At 36.4% G+C, this 17,500-nt stretch overlaps 1 protein-coding gene across 13 annotated transcripts in view; it reads right to left on the bottom strand.

Moving 5' to 3' along the window:
• The window catches only part of LMNTD1 (lamin tail domain containing 1), a 361,980-nt gene that overhangs the window by 19,252 nt on the left and 325,228 nt on the right, over positions 1-17,500 (bottom strand). For 12 of the 13 annotated variants that reach the window (XM_054696350.1, XM_054696346.1, XM_054696348.1 and 9 more), the window contains 2 exons: positions 6,453-6,639; positions 5,320-5,439 (listed from right to left, as the gene is read on the bottom strand). In XM_054696350.1, the coding sequence (XP_054552325.1) occupies positions 5,320-5,439; positions 6,453-6,639 (307 nt within the window). The remainder of the gene's footprint in view (positions 1-5,319; positions 5,440-6,452; positions 6,640-17,500) is intronic. The other variant, XM_054696356.1, reaches the window with a different exon arrangement.

Here is a 17,500-nt window from a genome sequence, read left to right as displayed (position 1 = left end):
TATCCACAGAATACAAAAACACTAATTAAAAAAGATTTATGCATCCCCAGTGCTTATCATAGCATTATTTATAATAGCCAAGATGTGGAAACAACCTAAGGACACTTCGATGGATGACTGGATAAAGAAGACGGTTGATATATAATAGAAGACTCAGCTATGAATAAAGATGAAATCCCGCCATTCGTAACATAGATGAAACTGGAGGGAATGATGCTCAGTGAAATAAGTCAAATAAGTCAGAGGAGACAAATACTTTATGAGTTCACTCATATGTGACATACAAAGAAAAAAATAAGCAAAACAAAACAACAACATATGCTTAGAGAGAACAGAGCGGTGATTGCCAGAGGTTAAGGGGTAGGGGGGGGAGTGACACTGGTCAAGAACGTCATTGAACTGCATGGTGCTTGCATGGTGATGGATGGCAACTAGAGTTTTGCTGGTGATCATGACATAGCGCATACAGAGGCCAAGTTACATAATGTTGGAAATCAATGTTACCTATGTAAGAATTTACTAAGAAAAAAGAAATGTGCAAAGGTAGCTATAAAATAAAATACAGTTAAAAATTTAAATATATAAAAATAAATATATTTAATACATAAATAAATATATAATATACATTTTATATATATTACAAATATATTTATATATATTTATAATATACAGTTAAAATTTTAGGGCCTCCCTGGTGGCCTAGGGGTTAAGTCTCAGCATTACCACTGCAACGGCATGAGTTCAATCCCCGGCAAGGGAGTTGACCCACATGGCGCAGCAGACCTCTTCTGCCTCACCGGCTGCTCCCCTCAGCAGTGTATTTCAGCAGATCTGTCTGTTTTGCTCCCCACTCTGTCTCTAGTGAATCCTCTCACCACCCCCCCTATGCATAACTCTGGCCTGCACCCCAATTCTTCTATGCAAAAATAACTAGAAATCTTACAATAAAGGAATAATTCTAAAGAAATAATAATATACAGTTAAAAATTTAAATATATACAAATATAAAAATATATTTAACACATATGTTATATATTAAGTAGATATATATAAAACACTATATGATCCAAAGAGCACCTGCACCCCTATGTTTATAGCAGCACTGTTTACAATAGCTAAGCTTTGGAAACAACCCAAATGCCCAAAAGTAGATGACTGGATCAAGAAGATGTGGTACATATATACCATGGAATATTACTCAGCTTTCAAAAAAGATAAACACATGCAATTTGCAGCAACATGGATGGCGCTGGAAGGGATCATGCTCAGCGAAATAAGCCAAAAAGAAAAAGAAAAATACCGGATGGTCTCACTCATAGCAGGAATCTAGAAAACTTAAATAAGGGACCAGGAAAATGAATATAAGAAAGTGAAAATCAAAATCAACAAAAAACTATGAACCAGAGACACTTTTTGGGGGTGGGGGGCGGGAGGGGAAGGATTGGGGTCAGAATGGGGCGTTTGCAATTGTATGGGGGAATATAAAAATAAAATTTAAGATAAAAAAAAATAAAATAAAACACTATATGAAAATGTGTGCATATGCACATATCTACTATATATCTATCCATCCAACCATCCATCCAATTTGAAATGGAAAAATCGACAGTAAAACTACATTCTCCAGCTACACTCTTAGGTGGGAGTCTTAAGGAGACCTATGGACACTAATTGTTGGAGTTTGTTTGGGTTTCCTGACTATGTGGGACATGCACAACATATACATGCAGAAATTATTTAGGAAAATCATGCACAGGGGCTGACAACAAAATTTCATTGAACATGAGAAAATTAAGTGACAAAGTATAATCTAATATCCTACTTGTTCTTGTGATCAGATTTTAGTTTATGAAGACAGAGGTGTGGGGTTTTATGTTGTAACCATTGAAAATCCCTGTGCTTGCCATGACACAGTAAAGGCAATGCAAGGCCAGTCAGCTAGGCTATAGCTACAGCAGATCAGAAAGATGAAATCTTTAAAAAATTTTAATTTCATGGGCCACGCAAGAAGGTCCCACTTTTACTTCAGTTCATGATAGGAATTGGGTTCTTTTAGCAGCTCTAAGTGACATGTGGGTTAAGATATGTTTGTGATTATACTCTTTAGTGCAATCTTCCTCAATTAGACTATAAGGCTTTCCCACACAACTGCAATATTTCTCTCTGTATTGTAGGGACTCAACTATATTCGATGACAACAATAATAATGTGATAAAATAAGATGGCATAGCTTTAATTCTCCTCTGGAATGTTGGTCACAAGAATCTTACAGGCTACTTATATTACATTAGAAAAATTCTGGAAAGTCAAATACCTGCTATTTTACTAAATGTGTGGCCCCAAAGAAGTCATTTAATTTTCCAAGCCCTGCCGTCCTCCTTCATAAGACATTTAAACAATTCTGAAGATCAGATGAGATCATGTACCCGTAAACAGCCCAGCAAAAAATTCCTGCAACTGAGGAATGGTTTCTTCCATCGTGGGAAGCTCTAGTGTAAAACAGTGTCCTGGGGAAGTACAAGGCATTGAATGAATGTAAGATGTCTATTACTTTATGCATATATGTTTCTCTCTATATATCTATATTCATCTACTCTCTATATTTCGGTCTGCCTGTCTTACTAAATGGAGAGGCTATAAATATAGGATAACAATGTGACTGGTGAAAAAAAAACCTATCCTTTTTTAAAAATTTATAGAATTTTACTAAAAATATTGTACAATTTCTTATGTTATGCATTAGAAAATAGATGAAATATTACACAATTAATGCATGGCAGGACTAAATCTATGTTTACATTACCCCATTAAGACTTGTGGCTATATATATTAACCATGACCACATTAGTGATTATTCAAGAAGTAGCTTGCACTCCTTTATTTTGGACTTTTTTTCATTGACCCATAATTTCACTTCTCTTTGCCACATCTTTAAAATAAATCAAGTCCAGAAGCAGTACCTATTCTAATAATTGTTTATTGTTTTAGGCAGAAGATTGTAGGATCTATAATCTTGCCCACAGATGTGGGTTATTTTCTCTATACAAGATAGATACATAGAAATCAATTCCAGGATTATGATGAAATCTCCGGTCTGTCTGTATTTCAGCATGTCTATGGGAATGTAGCAAACTGTGAATGAAAAGCTGGCAATCACCGATAATGAGGTGCAGTTTTCATTGATGTGAGAATAGCAAAAAGGAGAAGGGGGGAGAGAGAGAAAGAGAGAGAGAGAGAGAGAGAGAGAGAGAGAGAGAGAGAGAGAAGAGGGAGGGAGAGAGGGGACAATGAAAGAAGAAAGAGAAGGTAAGTACAGTGAGTTGGTGGGGTGAGTTTGGTGAGGAGGAAAAGGAAAGACCACTAGGGCTCAAATGAACTGGGTGAATTCCCTTTTAATCTGTAGACTCAAAATAAGCATCTCCATTCTGATGCTTTTCTTGAGTTCTATTTTCAGAACTGATGTCTCTAATCTGGATGGCCATGTTTTGTACACACATTTCTAGTAAAGCATTGTTTCTCTGTAATGCAATTACTTTTTTAAAAAAAAAGATTTATTTATTTATTTGTTTGTTTATTTATTTCTCTACACAAGCACTGGGTACAGTCAGAAGCACAGGAGGGTGAGAGAACCCACCAGAGCCAGAGCGGGGAGCAGAGCAGGCAGAAGGACCGAAGTACACTGCTGAGGGGAGCAGCGGGCAGCAGGAGAGGTGTGCACGCCATGTGGGACCCTCCTCTGGGGGCCGGGGAGCAGCCGGGGATCGAACCGGCGCTACAGAGGCTGCGGGCAGCTTCACAACCCAGCGCTCAACCGCTGAGCCACCAGGGAGGCCTGCAATTACTTTTTGTTACACATCAATGTCTAGTCTGAGTTTCCTGGGGACAGGAACCATCCAATAGTTATGCTCTTTAATTCAGCACCTAGCACAATGCTTGCAGATACTACATATATGTGATATTTCCCATATGAATTAATCTATCAGGTTCATTTACCAGCAAACACTATTATTTGTGTTTATATCACAGAAATTGCCTGATCCTATATGTCAAAACAGTTCAAATCACCCAGTACAAGGAACAGTCTATGAACAAAGTTTAATTCAATGGCAGGGAATGACAACTTACTCAAATGTATATCTAGGAGCCCAGGGACCTGGTCTCCTTGGTTGATACTCTGTGCCCAGAACAGCATGCACACAAAGTAGAAACCCAAATTTTGTTTAAAGACAGGCTACGTGAGTGGATTCATAAGACAAAAGATCTAAAACAAGAATGCCTTAATTCTAATCAGGTTTCCGCTAATTATTTTTTGTTAAGGTTAAGTAAATACCATAGATTGCATAGCCTTATTTCCTCCATTAGTGAAAATGATCAGAAGTAAAATTCAGTTTGAGGCCACAAGAAGATCAAAAGATAAGTGTAAAATTACATCTAATGAGTGTTCTCCCCATCTAATGGCAACTGCTTGTTCTCGCAGAAAGACATTAAATGACTCAGCATACTAACAAGTCTACTTACTCCAAAGGGAGAGCTGATCTTGGCACCAGGTAGAATGTAGTGAGAAAGGCACTCAGAAAGACACTGACACACATACTGTGTGGATCAATAGTTACATGACATAATAAGAGTCATGGGAAGACAAAAAGAATTATTTAAGAAAAATGTCAAGAATGGTGTTTGAAAAAGGAGTAACTTTTTTTGTTGTAACATTGGTGCTATACTGGTGTGTCTTTGGGTATATATATATTTATGCTTACAAGACCAAGGAAAAGGTTGTAGAGTGAAAAAGTTAAATTGCCAAGTATTGGGAGTTAGACAAAGTTATTTCCTTCATGTATACTTAATTTTGTAGTGAATGAAATATAGTTATCACAAATTAGACTACAGGCTCTCTCTTTCCACTTGATTCAGATATCATCATGCCTTGCTCTAAGCTTTATTTCTGAGACTCAGTACAGCTGTTAGCATAGAGAAGAAGATTATCAATCGATATTTGAGAAATGAGAGAATGAAAAGAAGAGGTCTGCATATGGTATTTTCCTTTTCTTATCCTACTCTTCATGCTAAATATTGTAATAAAAATTTACTCTTGACTCTGAAGCTTGAAGTAGCTTCTTAGGAAAATGGGACATCAAAATGATTTTTGCCGAATTGTAAGGAGCTTTCGGCTCATTACACTGTCAGACGTATTAGGGCATTTAGTCATGGCCTACCCAGACATTTAAGGATGGAAACATAATTAAGTGCCTTACAGGAGAAGAGGCATATAAGAGAGTTATGCAGTCTTTAGAAAATGATTGTTAAGAACTGGACACTGACTTCTCCATTAGGTTTGCACAGGATAGTTGTGTAATTCGGACTTGTTCCAAACTTGTTGAGTTCCTTCCAGAGAAAATTTGATGGTGGTTTGTGTTCTGCCTCAGATGCTGCTGCCCACACCTGTAAGAATATAGTCTGCTAATGACACAGGAACTGGAGTTCAACTTGCTTTTGCAAATGTCAGAGGATTACTGAAAAGTAGCTTTTTGCACAGATGGAGCTATAAAATATAATGCCAACTCAGCTGGATCACCAAATAAGCTGATCTTCCATAGGCTATAGGGTTTTGCTTATTGGCTCATTTTACTCTGCAGCTTTAGAGTCACAGCTATGCCTTAAATACAATTTGTCCACACTATTTAATAGTTCTTGGAACATTAAAATGTTTTTTTCATAGATGTTATGTATTTCCACAATAAATTAAAATTAGGATAAAACAGGGCATTCCTAGTGGTGTAAGGGTTGGGTCTCAGCACTATCACCCATCTTCTGCCATCTTCTGAGTTCGATCCCCACCCAGGGAGTTAACCCACATACGACGCAGCAGACCTCTCTTATCTCCCCCGTTGCTCCCCTCAGCAGTGTATTTTTGGTATATCTGCCTGCTCTGTTCCCCATACTGTCTCTGGTGAATCCTCTCACCCCCCACCACTGGCTTACATCCCAGTTCTTCTATGCATAAATAAATAAAAATAAAAATCTTGAAAAAGTATAATTAGGATAAAATATTCATATATAATGGCAATCTATGTAAAACTCAACAGCTACTGTATGTGGTTCAAAGGAAAGTACAAGAAAGAGGGAAAACCCTTCAGCACCCACTAGTTATCTGTTCTCTAAGCTAATCATCTGTTTCGCTCTTAAGGATTGTTTGCTTAATTTTAGTAGCTTAGGTATTTTAGCATTTAAATCATAAAAACAAAAGGCATTGTACACAAAATTGGAGAAAATGATAGAAATTTAATTACAGGAATGGATTTACATCTGAGATGGACAAAGTGGCACAATTAACCACCAACAAAAGCCACATTTCACATAGAGATGGACTGACACTGAGCCACGACCTGAACAGGTAAAACTAAACAGGTAAAAACCTACAACTCTAGTTCATAGTATTTGTATCTTATACTCACTGTCACTGTAGAATTGGCCGGCATTATGATATTTGGAAGGAATCTGTACATAGCGACTCTTTGTCCATTTACATTTTGCTGAAGAATATGATCTCCAATCTCCAGTTCTTTGTCCAGGGAAGAGTTAACAAGCTTCACAAACAAACCCTTGGCATTCACTTCAGCTATTTTAATGTCTCCAAGAGCACTAGGAAATATAGCACAACACAGTAATGAGGTGACTTCACAAAACATGTCTTTAATTAATTTTAAGATCTGAATAGTAACTATGCTTTGGATGTTGTTCCTAAGCTGTATGTATTCCATTGGGCAAATTCTATGTAGAAATAGTGTGTTTTTTAATTTAAGACAAATGCCTTGATCTCTTTTGTTTATTTGTGCAATAAAATGATCAATTTTTCATAAAATAACTAAGGAAAAATTAAGGAAGTTTTCTTTACAAGTATGACATCATTATTTAAGTTTCTTGTTGTTCATCATAAAACCATGGAGACAGAACTCTCAGTAAAACAAGAGGAAAGTTAAACCATTCATTTCCTTTCTGATAATGTTACTATGAAGATAAGTAGCAATTATATGCCTAACAGAATTCTGCCAAGTTGAAACATTATACAAATATAAGATGGTGTTTTTCTACTTAAAATAAATCCTTCTGGTGGGTTGGGTCCATCATTTTAAAAGGAAATACACCCTTACTACTACTGATAATAACTCACACTTATTATGTACTGGGTTTTTATGAGAAGATCTAGATCTACAATTTCATATCCACATCCCCCAAAGCCAGAAAAGTCTGAAAAATCAAAAATCTTAATCTTAAACATATTTGAAGCATACTCTGAGATGGATTCCTTTGATGGCAAAACCTGATCTGAAACTGAGTTGAGGCTATTTATAGTCCTCATTTGTGGTTTGTGTGAATATTCATATATATGGCTGCAGAAAGATTAACACTTGATTTTGGTTACTTCTGCAAGGCCTGGTGGGATATGATATATTATGTGTTACAGTTTCCATAACACTTTCCCCTGATCCCTTACATTCTGAATTTGGAAACATATAAGTCATCAAATATTTTGGTAAAGACCCAATCAATCCACATATCCTTTGTTGAAGATCACAGTAAAAAATATTGAGGAACATTATCTCATTTAATTTCAAAACATCCTACCAGACAGGTTTTGTTTTTGGTTACATTTTATAGATTAGGGAATAGGTTTCAAGGCATTAAATCCCAAATCAAGGTCATTCAACAAATGTTCACATTTGGTTTTCTATCACACACAGCTAGTAAAACCTCAGAGATTTGAGTCAACCATTCAAATTCTCTTAATACTATTAAAATGATACTTGAACACTGCTAGAAAACACACACACACACACACACACTCACACTGCTGGCCACCAAATAAATGAGTGGCCTCCAGCCACCTCTTGGCCCTTATCCCCTCAACATTGCTCAAATTCTGCCCCAAATCTCCATCTTCACTCCGTGCCTTATCTCCCACGAATATAGGGCCATCCGAGAAGAGTGGGTTTTCCTGCTTCACACATTGAACCAAGTTTATGCATTTTCCTATTTGCTCTCCACCAGCCTGCCTCATTTCAAAGGAAGGGGCCCTTCTCCCACCTGCAGTGAAACCTTCCAGGGCACTGTACTATCTCGTTCCTCTCCTCCACTGCCTAAGCATCTCGGTCCACTTGTTTCTTTCCTTTTCTCCTCTAACAACAACTTCTCCTTCTAGGACACTTCTTTCTCCCAAATGTGCACATATCCTCAAACTGCTACAAGCTTACAAAAGGAAAAAAACAAAACACCTCTCTTCCTGCTTCTGCTTCACTCATCATGGCCAATGCTCTGGAAACACCATGACTGGCTTCTCCTGCTGCTCACTCCCCAGTCCACTTCTATTATCTACTTCCTCTCCAGGCCGAGATGACATGATGGATGCCCTAACCGGTGGTAAAGTGAGCGAGCAGTGACTTTTCCATCTTCGTCTTTCTGTCTCTATGCTGTTTCTGCCAGGTATCTTCTCTTTTTTGAAACTGTTTCCTACAGAACACTGTTTCCTTCTATCCATCTGATTGCTCCTTTTCAGCCTTTTTTTTTCTTTCAGATTTTTTTTCACCTGCATCTCAGAGGTTGATTCCTGGGATTCTGTTCTTAGCACTTTTTTTTTTCTCATCAGACTAAATATGTGAAATCCTTTACTTTTATATCAAATTTTCTTCTACATATTTCAATAATTTGCTTTTGACAATTTTAATTTACTAGGACATGCTATTCATAAAAGGAGCTAATTTTCCTAGTTATGTAAAATAAATAGGCTGCCATCTCCCTGATTATTTTTAATGCTATCTTTATTACTTTGTTATACACCAGAGGCTCAAATATTATAAGCTTTATATGTTGTTCTAATAATCTACTTGTCCATTTTATTCTATACCAAATGGTTTTAATTTATACTCTTTTATATTGTCTTAATTTGGGTTATACAAGTCTTCCTTCATTTTTGTTTTCAGTATTGTGTTACCTGTTTTTGGACTTTTACCCTTTGTGATAGGTAGACTTGATGCCCAAAGATGTCCATGCCATAACCTACAGGTTCTGTTAATATACTATGTAATATGACAAAAAGAACTTTGCAGAAATAATTGAAGACATTGATGTTAAGATGGGGAGATTATCCTGGGTGATTTAAGTGGGCCCAACATAATCAAATGGACCCCTAAAGTCAGAAATTTTTATTTTATATAATTCTTACATCATTTTTCATTTTTGCACAATGTATGCGATTTCATTTTGGTTGTATTCCCCATACAATTCCCACCCTGCTTATTTTGACCCTAATCCCTCCTCGCATCCCCCCCCTCCGCCGCCCTGTGTGTCTCTCGTTTATAGTTGCTTGTTGATTTTGATTTTTTCTTTATTATAATTAGTCTTTTTCTTGGTCCCTTATTTAGGTTTTCTAAATTTCTGCTATGAGTGAGATTGTCCAGTATTTTTCTTTTTCTTTCTGCCTTTTTTCGCTGAGCATGATCCCTTCCAACTCCATCCATGTTGCTGCAAATGGAATGAGTTTATCTTTTTGATTGCTGAGTAATAGTCCATTGTGTATGTGTACCACATCTTCTTGATCCAGTCATCTATTTTTGGGCATTTGGGTTGTTTCCATAGCTTATCTATTGTAAATAGTGCTGTTATGAACACAGGGTGTAGGTGCCCTTTTGAATTAATATTTTTGTGTCCTTTGGGTAAATACCTAGGAGTGGAATTGCTGGATCATATGGAAGCTCTATGTTTAGTAGGTTGAGGAATCTCCACACAGCTCTCCATAGTGGTTGGACCAGTTTGAACTCCCACCAGCAGTGCAGGAGAGTTCCTTTTTCTCCACATCCTCACCAACATTTGTTGTTGCTAGTTTTTTTAATCTGTACTATTCTCACTGGTGTAAGATGGTATCTCATTGTAGTTTTGCATTTCCCTTATTACAAGTGATGTTGAACATTTTTTCATATGCCTGTTGGCCATTTGCATTTCCACTTTGGAGAAGTTTCTTTTTAGCTTATCTGCCCCCCCCTTTTTTTTTAAAGATTTATTTTATTTATTTATAATACAAGCACTGGGTACAGTCAGAAGCGCGGGAGGGTGAGAGAATTCACCAGAGCCAGAGCGGGGTGCAGAACAGGCAGACTGATGAAATACACTGCTGAGGGGAGCAGCGGGCGCCGGGCGCGGCAGGAGAGGTCTGTTGTGCCATGTGGGACCCTCGCCAGCGGCTGGGGTTTGAACCAGCGCTGCAGAGGCTGCAGGCAGCTTCGCAACCCAGCGCTCAACCACTGTGCCACCTGGGGAGGCCCTGTCTGCCCATTTTTTTAACTGGATTATTTGTTTTTGTTGAGTCTCTTCAGCTCTTTGTAGATTTTTGTGATCAGTCCTTTATCATTAGTGTTGTATGCAAAATTTTTCTCCCAGTCAGTGGGGTTTCTCTTTGTTTTGATTATTGTCTCTTTTGCTGTACAGAAGCTTTCATTTATTTGATGTAGTCTCAGCTCTTTATCTTTGCCTTCACTATCAATGCTTTGGGTGATGTGTCTGTGAAGATGTTTTTGAGGTGCATGTCATGTAGTGTTTCATGTAGTGTTTCACCTATATTTCCTTCTATATATTTTATGGTTTCAGGTCTCATGTCTAGTTCTTTAATCCATTTTGAGTTAGTTTTGTGAGGTAGTAGTCAAGCTTCATTCTTTTGCATGTAGCGACCCAGCTTTCCCAGCACCATTTATTGAACAAACTTTCTTTGTTCCATTGCAAATTCTTTGCTTCTCTGTCAAAGATTAGTTGATTGTAAATCTGTGGGTTTATTGCTGGATTTTCTATTCGGTTCCATTGGTTGGTGTGTCTGTTCTTGTTCCAATACCATGCAGACTTGATTATTATGGCTTTGTAGTATAGTTTGAAATCTGGGAGTGTGATGCCTCCATTCCCCCCCCCCTTTTTTTTTTAGGAGAGCTTTGGCTAGTTGGGGTTTTTGGTGGCTCCATATGAATTTCATCATTATTTGTTCTATTTCTTTGAAGAATGTCATTGAAATTTTTATTGGAATAGCACTGAATCTGTAAATTGCTTTTGGCAGCATGGCCATTTTGATAATGTTAATTCTTCCAATCCATGAACAGGGGATGTCTTTCCATTTCTTTGTGTCTTCTATTTCTTTTAATAGTGTTTTATAGTTTTCTTTGTATAGATCCTTTACCTCTTTTGTTAGGTTTATTCCCAAGTATTTGATTTTTTTTTTTGTTTCAATAATAAAAGGGATGGTTCTTGATTTCTTCTTCAGATTTATTGTTTGTGTATAGGAAGTCTACTGATTTTTGTGTGTTGATTTTGTATCTTGCCACTTACTAAACTGATTGATTAATTAGTTTTTCTGTGGAGAGATTGGCTTGTAGTTTTCTTTTTTTGCGTTGTCCTTGTTCAGTATGGTATTAGTATAATGTTGGCTTCATAGAAAGTGTTTGGTATTATCCCTTCCTTCTCAATTTTTTTAAAGAGTTTGTGAAGGATAGGCACTAATTAGTTTCTGAATGTTTGGTAGAATTCATTTGTAGATCCATCTGGCCCTGGGCTATTGTTTTTGGGGAGGGTTTTGATTACCATTTCAATTTCACTGGTTGTAATTCGTCTGTTTAGGTGTTCTGTTTCTTCTTTATGTAGCTTTGGGTGATTGTAGAGTTGTAGGAATTTGTCCATCTCTTCTAGATTGTTGAGCTTGTTTGCATATAACTGGTCATGGGAGAGTCCAAAAAGAGAAAGTAGCTGAGCCAATCTAGACATATGACCTATAGAATTGTGCAATAGTAAATGGGTGCTAGTCATATAATTTTAAGCAGCTAAGTTGGCAATAATAGAAAACCAACATATACTTCTTATGAATTTTAGAACCAATGTGCTAGAAATGTTGCCTGCAGTTTTGGTCCTGATGCCCTCATTAGAGGTTCATTCCAGTGTCTTCTGTCTCTTATTTTTCTATTGATAAATCAACTACCAATCTTTAGTAATTCTTTGAAGGTATGTGTCCTTTTTCTTTATACAGTTTATGATTTTCTTTATGTCTTCTGTTTCAGAGGTTTTATGCAGTATACCCAGAGTTTAAAGAAATTTATTTTCTAACTTTCATCTTGCGGAAATTTGGTAGTGCTTCTTGCATCTATGGCTTGAGGTCTTTCATTGACTGGGGAAAATTCTGCATTATATTTACATCAATATTGTCCTATCTCAATCTTTCTCTCCTATTCTTAGGTGATTTTAATTACAAACACTAGGTTATTAAAAAATCTTTCTTTACTTGTCTTTATGCTTATATTTTTCTCATCTTCTGTCTATAATTCAGTCTTGATATTTTATTCTGAAAATATTCCAGTTCAAAAATTCTCCTGTTGCATAAAGCATATTATTAAATCTATCAAATAGTAATTTGGTTATAGATTTTTTTTATTTTCAAAATTTCCTTTGATTAGTTTCCAGTTCTATGCTAAAATGTTTATCTTGTCATTTAATTTCTTGAATACTTTAGTTTTTATTATTTTAAAATTCCTGTGAGACAACGATAGTATCTGGATCTCCTAGGCATGATTTTAGTGTCCATTTTTTAACTAAGTTTTGGGTCAACTTTTAGTTTTTATATACCTTGGTATTTTTTTAAATTTAATTTAATTTATTTTTTATTTAAATATTTTATTTTATATAATTCTTACATCTTTTTTCATCTTTGCACAATGTATGCATTTTCATTTTGGTTATAGTCCCCATACAATTGCATCTCCCCCCTTATTTTGACTCTAGTCTTTCTTTTCCCCACCTGTCCCTCCCACCTCCCTCAGTAGTGTGTCTCTGGTTTATAGTTGCTTGTTGATTTTGATTTTTACTTTGTATTTAGTCTTTTTCCTGGTCTCTTATTTAGGTTTTCTAAATTCCTGCTATGAGTGAGACCATCCGGTATTTTTCTTTTTCATTCTGCCTTATTTCGCTGAGCATGATCCCTTCTAGCTCCACCCATGTTGTTGTAAACTGCATGTGTTTATCTTTGTTGATTGCTGAGTAATATTCCATTGTGTATATGTACCAAATCTTCTTGATCCAGTCATCTATTTTTGGGCATTTGGATTGTTTCCATAGCTTAGCTATTGTAAATAATGCTGCTGTAGACATAGGCATGCAGGTGCCCTTTGGAATTACTGTTTGTGTCATTTGGGTAAATTCCTAGGAGTGAAATTGCTGGATCATATGGAAGCTCTATGTTTAGTAGGTTGAGGAATCTCCACACAGCTCTCCGTAGTGGTTGGACCAGTTTGCACTCCCACCAGCAGTGCAGAAGAGTTCCTTTTTCTCCACAACCTCGCCAACATTTGTTGTTGCTAGTTTTTTTAATATTTGCCATTCTCACTGGTGTGAGATGGTATCTCATTGTAGTTTTGTAACCATTTCCCTGGTTACAAGTGATGTTGAACATTTTTTCATATGCCTGTTGGCCATTTGCATTTCCTCTTGACAGAAGTTTCTTTTTAGCTATTCTGCCCATTTTTTGACTGGATTATTTTCTTTGTTTTTGTTGAGTCTCATCAGCTCTTTGTAGATTTTTGTGATCAGTCCTTTATTGTTAGTGTTGTGTGCAAAAATTTTCTCCCAGTTGGTGGGGTTTCTCTTTGTTTTGGTTATTGTCTCTTTTGCTGTGCAGAAGCTCTTTAATTTGATGTAATCCCAGCTGTTTGTCTTTGCCTTCACTATCACTGCTTTGGGTAATGTGTCTGTAAATATGTCTTTGATGTGCATGTCATGTAATTTCAATGACATTCTTCAAACAAATAGAACAATTATTGATGAAATTTATATGGAATCACCAAAAACCCCGAACAGCCAAAGCTCTTCTGAAAAAAAAAGAAGGGAATGGAGGCATCACACTCCCAGACTTCAAACTATACTACAAAGCCATAATCATCAAAACTGCATGGTATTGGAACAAGAACAGACACACAGACCAATGGAATCAAATAGAAAATCCAGAAATAAACCCAGATTTATGGTTAACTAATATTTGACAAAGGAGCAAAGAATATGCACTGGAGCAAAGAAAATTTGTTCAATAAATGGTGCTGGGAAAACTGGGTCGCTACATGCAAAACAATGAAGCTTGACCTCTATCTCACACCATGCACAAAAACTAACTCAAAATGGGTTCAAGAACTAGACATAAGACCTGAAACCATAAAATACGTAGAAGAAAATATAGGCAAAACACTACATGACATGCACATCAAAGATACGTTGGTATTTTTGACTTAATATTATAGATAAAAGAATCACAGATAAGTTATAGCTCTGTATATGTTTTCTTACTCTAGAGAGGATTTACTTTAGCTTCTGGCAGAAATCTAAGTTAGGGCAAAATCACTTTAATCAAAGCTGGGTATGAAATGATGTAGTTAGGCTTTAGCTCTGATTGGGTTGACCTATTTTTAACATAGCCATACAATTGGCTGTACCCTGTGAGTTTTGACTAGAAATCTCAGCTTTTTAATCAATGACCCTCATTTTTGATAGGGTCATTGCCTATCAAATTTTTATTCACGTAGGTCAATGAGATAACCCAAATCACTAACTTCCTAGCCTTTTTCCAGCTGCTTTCAAATTGGTAACTGCTTTAAGGATAAAAGTGGTCACAACTGTCAGGCTACCATTCTGAGTTACCTGTCCCAGAAGAGGGATTTTGATGAGTACCACACCAAAATGCCTTCAAATTAGTGGTCTCATGTTATACTCTGACTGCACTATGTAAGAATGCCTCTTTTCTTGAGGTTCAGTTTTATGCTATTTACATATCAATTATTTTCTTTTGCATTATCCTTATGTTTCTTAACTAAACTGTGGATAAAATATTTTACTCTTGACATCACTAGAATGCACCACTTTGCCATCATCATCTAACCGTTAATGAGTTTTTGGGGGGTGTTTTTGAGGGGACGCCCTTTTGTTATTCAGACTTGCTTTTTTCTGATTGGGGAGATGAGCTCTAGTTGTTTCACTTTTGCTTTCAAAGAGCCAAAACCCTAGAATATCTTAGTCATCCCATTGTTATCATACATGTAATTGAATATGTACAGTAGCTTTTCAAAAATCATATTAAACTATTTATTTAGTATTCTTAAATTTTTATTTTATATAATTAAGTTGGATAAATTAGTTTGTCTGGAAACAAAGAATTAATATTGTCTATATCAAAATTAGTTCAGATGTTTTCCTTTAGATACAAGGCCAAAAATAACAGGAAATTACTTCACACCGTATGTGAAAATTCAGAGGCAGATCACACAGACTTTAGCAGTTATCTTTGTCTCTTCCCTATAAGCATTTGCATTTTTTTATAAGTAGGAAAGTGACTTCCAACAACTGCCATAAGTTGTGGCTGGCTAGAATTTAGAGCGATGTATAAATCACCCTGTCAGTAGTTCTTATATGGGTTTGATTTGTAAACTGATTGAAGCAACAGTTCTTTTTTTTTTTTTTTTTAAAGACGACCATTTTCTATTACTCAGGCATTCATTTATCTAGTTTTTGGGTTCTTGTTGATATCTCCTTGCTATCTATCAACTTTTGGTATCTGCTACTCTGAAGTGTGTTAAAATTATCTTAGGAATTTCAGTTATTCCACTACACATTTGCTGGGGGGAAAGGATGTCCTAACACATCTACCTGACATTCTCTCTATATATTAGCACCTGTGTTTTTAGTTAAGAGAGTGCTAGTCAGGGGGGTGCACAATTAAGGATCTCCTAAGTTCTTAAAAGATAACCTTGGTGGGCCTCCTTGGTGGCACAGGTTTTGTTAAAGTCTCAGTGCTATCAAGTTATAGCCAGCTACTGCAGCATGAGTTCCATTCCCAGCCAGGGAGCTAACCCACATGGTGCAGCAGACCTCTCCTGTCTTGCCCACTGCTTCCCTCTTCAGTAGATTTGCCTGTTCTGCTCCCCATTCTGTCTCTGGTGAATCCTCTCACTCCCCACCCCCGCACACACACACCTTTGGCCTACACTGCAGTTCTTGTATGCATAAATAAATAAAAATAAATCTTTTTTAAAAAAAAGAGATAACTATTTTGGGGCATTTGGGTTGTTTCCAAAGCTTAGCTATTGTAAATAGTGCTGCCATAAACATGGTATATATATATATATATATATATATATATATATATACACACACACACACAATGGAATATTACTCAGCAATCAAAAAAATAAACTCATGCAATTTGCAGCAACATGGATGGAGCTGGAAGGGATCATGCTCAGCGAAATAAGGCAGAAAGAAAAAGAAAAATACCGGATGGTCTCACTCATAGCAGGAATTTAGAAAACTTAAATAAGGGACAAGGAAAAAGAATAACTATAATGAAGAAATAAAAAAAAAAGAAAAAATCAAAATCAACAAGCAACTATAAACCAGAGATACACTGGGGGAGGGTGAAGAGGAGGGATCGGAGTCGAAATAAGGGGGGTACAATTGTATGGGGAATATAACCAAGATGAAAGTGCATACATTGTGCAAAAATGAAAAATGATGTAAGAAATATATAAAATAAAAAAAAATTGAAAAAGACAAAAAAAGAGATGACCTTGGAAAGATTCAGGGAAATTGATTTAGCCCATGGAGAGATTTTCTCTATAAGAAGATTTATATTAGCACCTAGCATCATGGTAGCCACAAAAGAAAAATGTATAGGAGATACACAAAAGAAAAAAGAATCAAAGGAAATCATTAGAAGAATTCATCAAATAACAAAAGAAGGCAGGAAGAGAGGAAGACAGGAACAAAAGAACTGCAAAACAGGAAATAACACAATGTAACAGTATGGCCTTACTTATAAATGTAAATGGGTTAAACTTGCCAATCAAAAGGCATACTGTGGTTGAATGATAAAAATGTAAGATCCTAGGGCCCCCCTGGTAGCCTATGGGCTAAGTCTCAGCACTATCACCACTATGGCCTGAATTCAGTCTGGCCAGGAGCTAACTCACATATGGCACAGCTGACCTCTCTTGTCAAGCCGGCTGCTTCCCTTAGCAGTGTATTTCAGTAGATCTGCCTGTTCTACTCCTTACTCTGTCTCTGGTGAATCCTCTTGCCCCCCACACCTCTGGCCTAAACTCCAGTTCTTCTACACACACACAAAAACAAGACCCAGCAATGTGCTGTCTGCAAGAAAATTACTTTAGATACAAAAACACAGGCTGACAGAGAAAGCACAGAAAAAAGATATTCCATTAAATGCTCACCACAAGAAAACAAAGATGTCTATACTTATGTCAGATAATATAGACTTTAATCAAAAAAACTGTGACTAGAGACAAAGGAGGTCATTATGTAATTATAAAAGAGTCAATTCAACAGGAAAATATCAAGATTAAGTATATTTATGCAATCAACATTTAGAGCACCTAAACATATCAAACATCAACATATCTAAAGGGAAAAATAAACAATATATTAACAG

The sequence above is a fragment of the Talpa occidentalis genome, unplaced genomic scaffold, assembly GCF_014898055.3.
Source record: "Talpa occidentalis isolate TD23 unplaced genomic scaffold, MPIMG_talOcc4v2.1 talOcc4.16, whole genome shotgun sequence".
NCBI classification, from domain to species: domain Eukaryota; kingdom Metazoa; phylum Chordata; class Mammalia; order Eulipotyphla; family Talpidae; genus Talpa; species Talpa occidentalis.
Note: the sequence above shows the minus strand (reverse complement) of the source record. Positions and strands in the feature narration are given on the sequence as shown.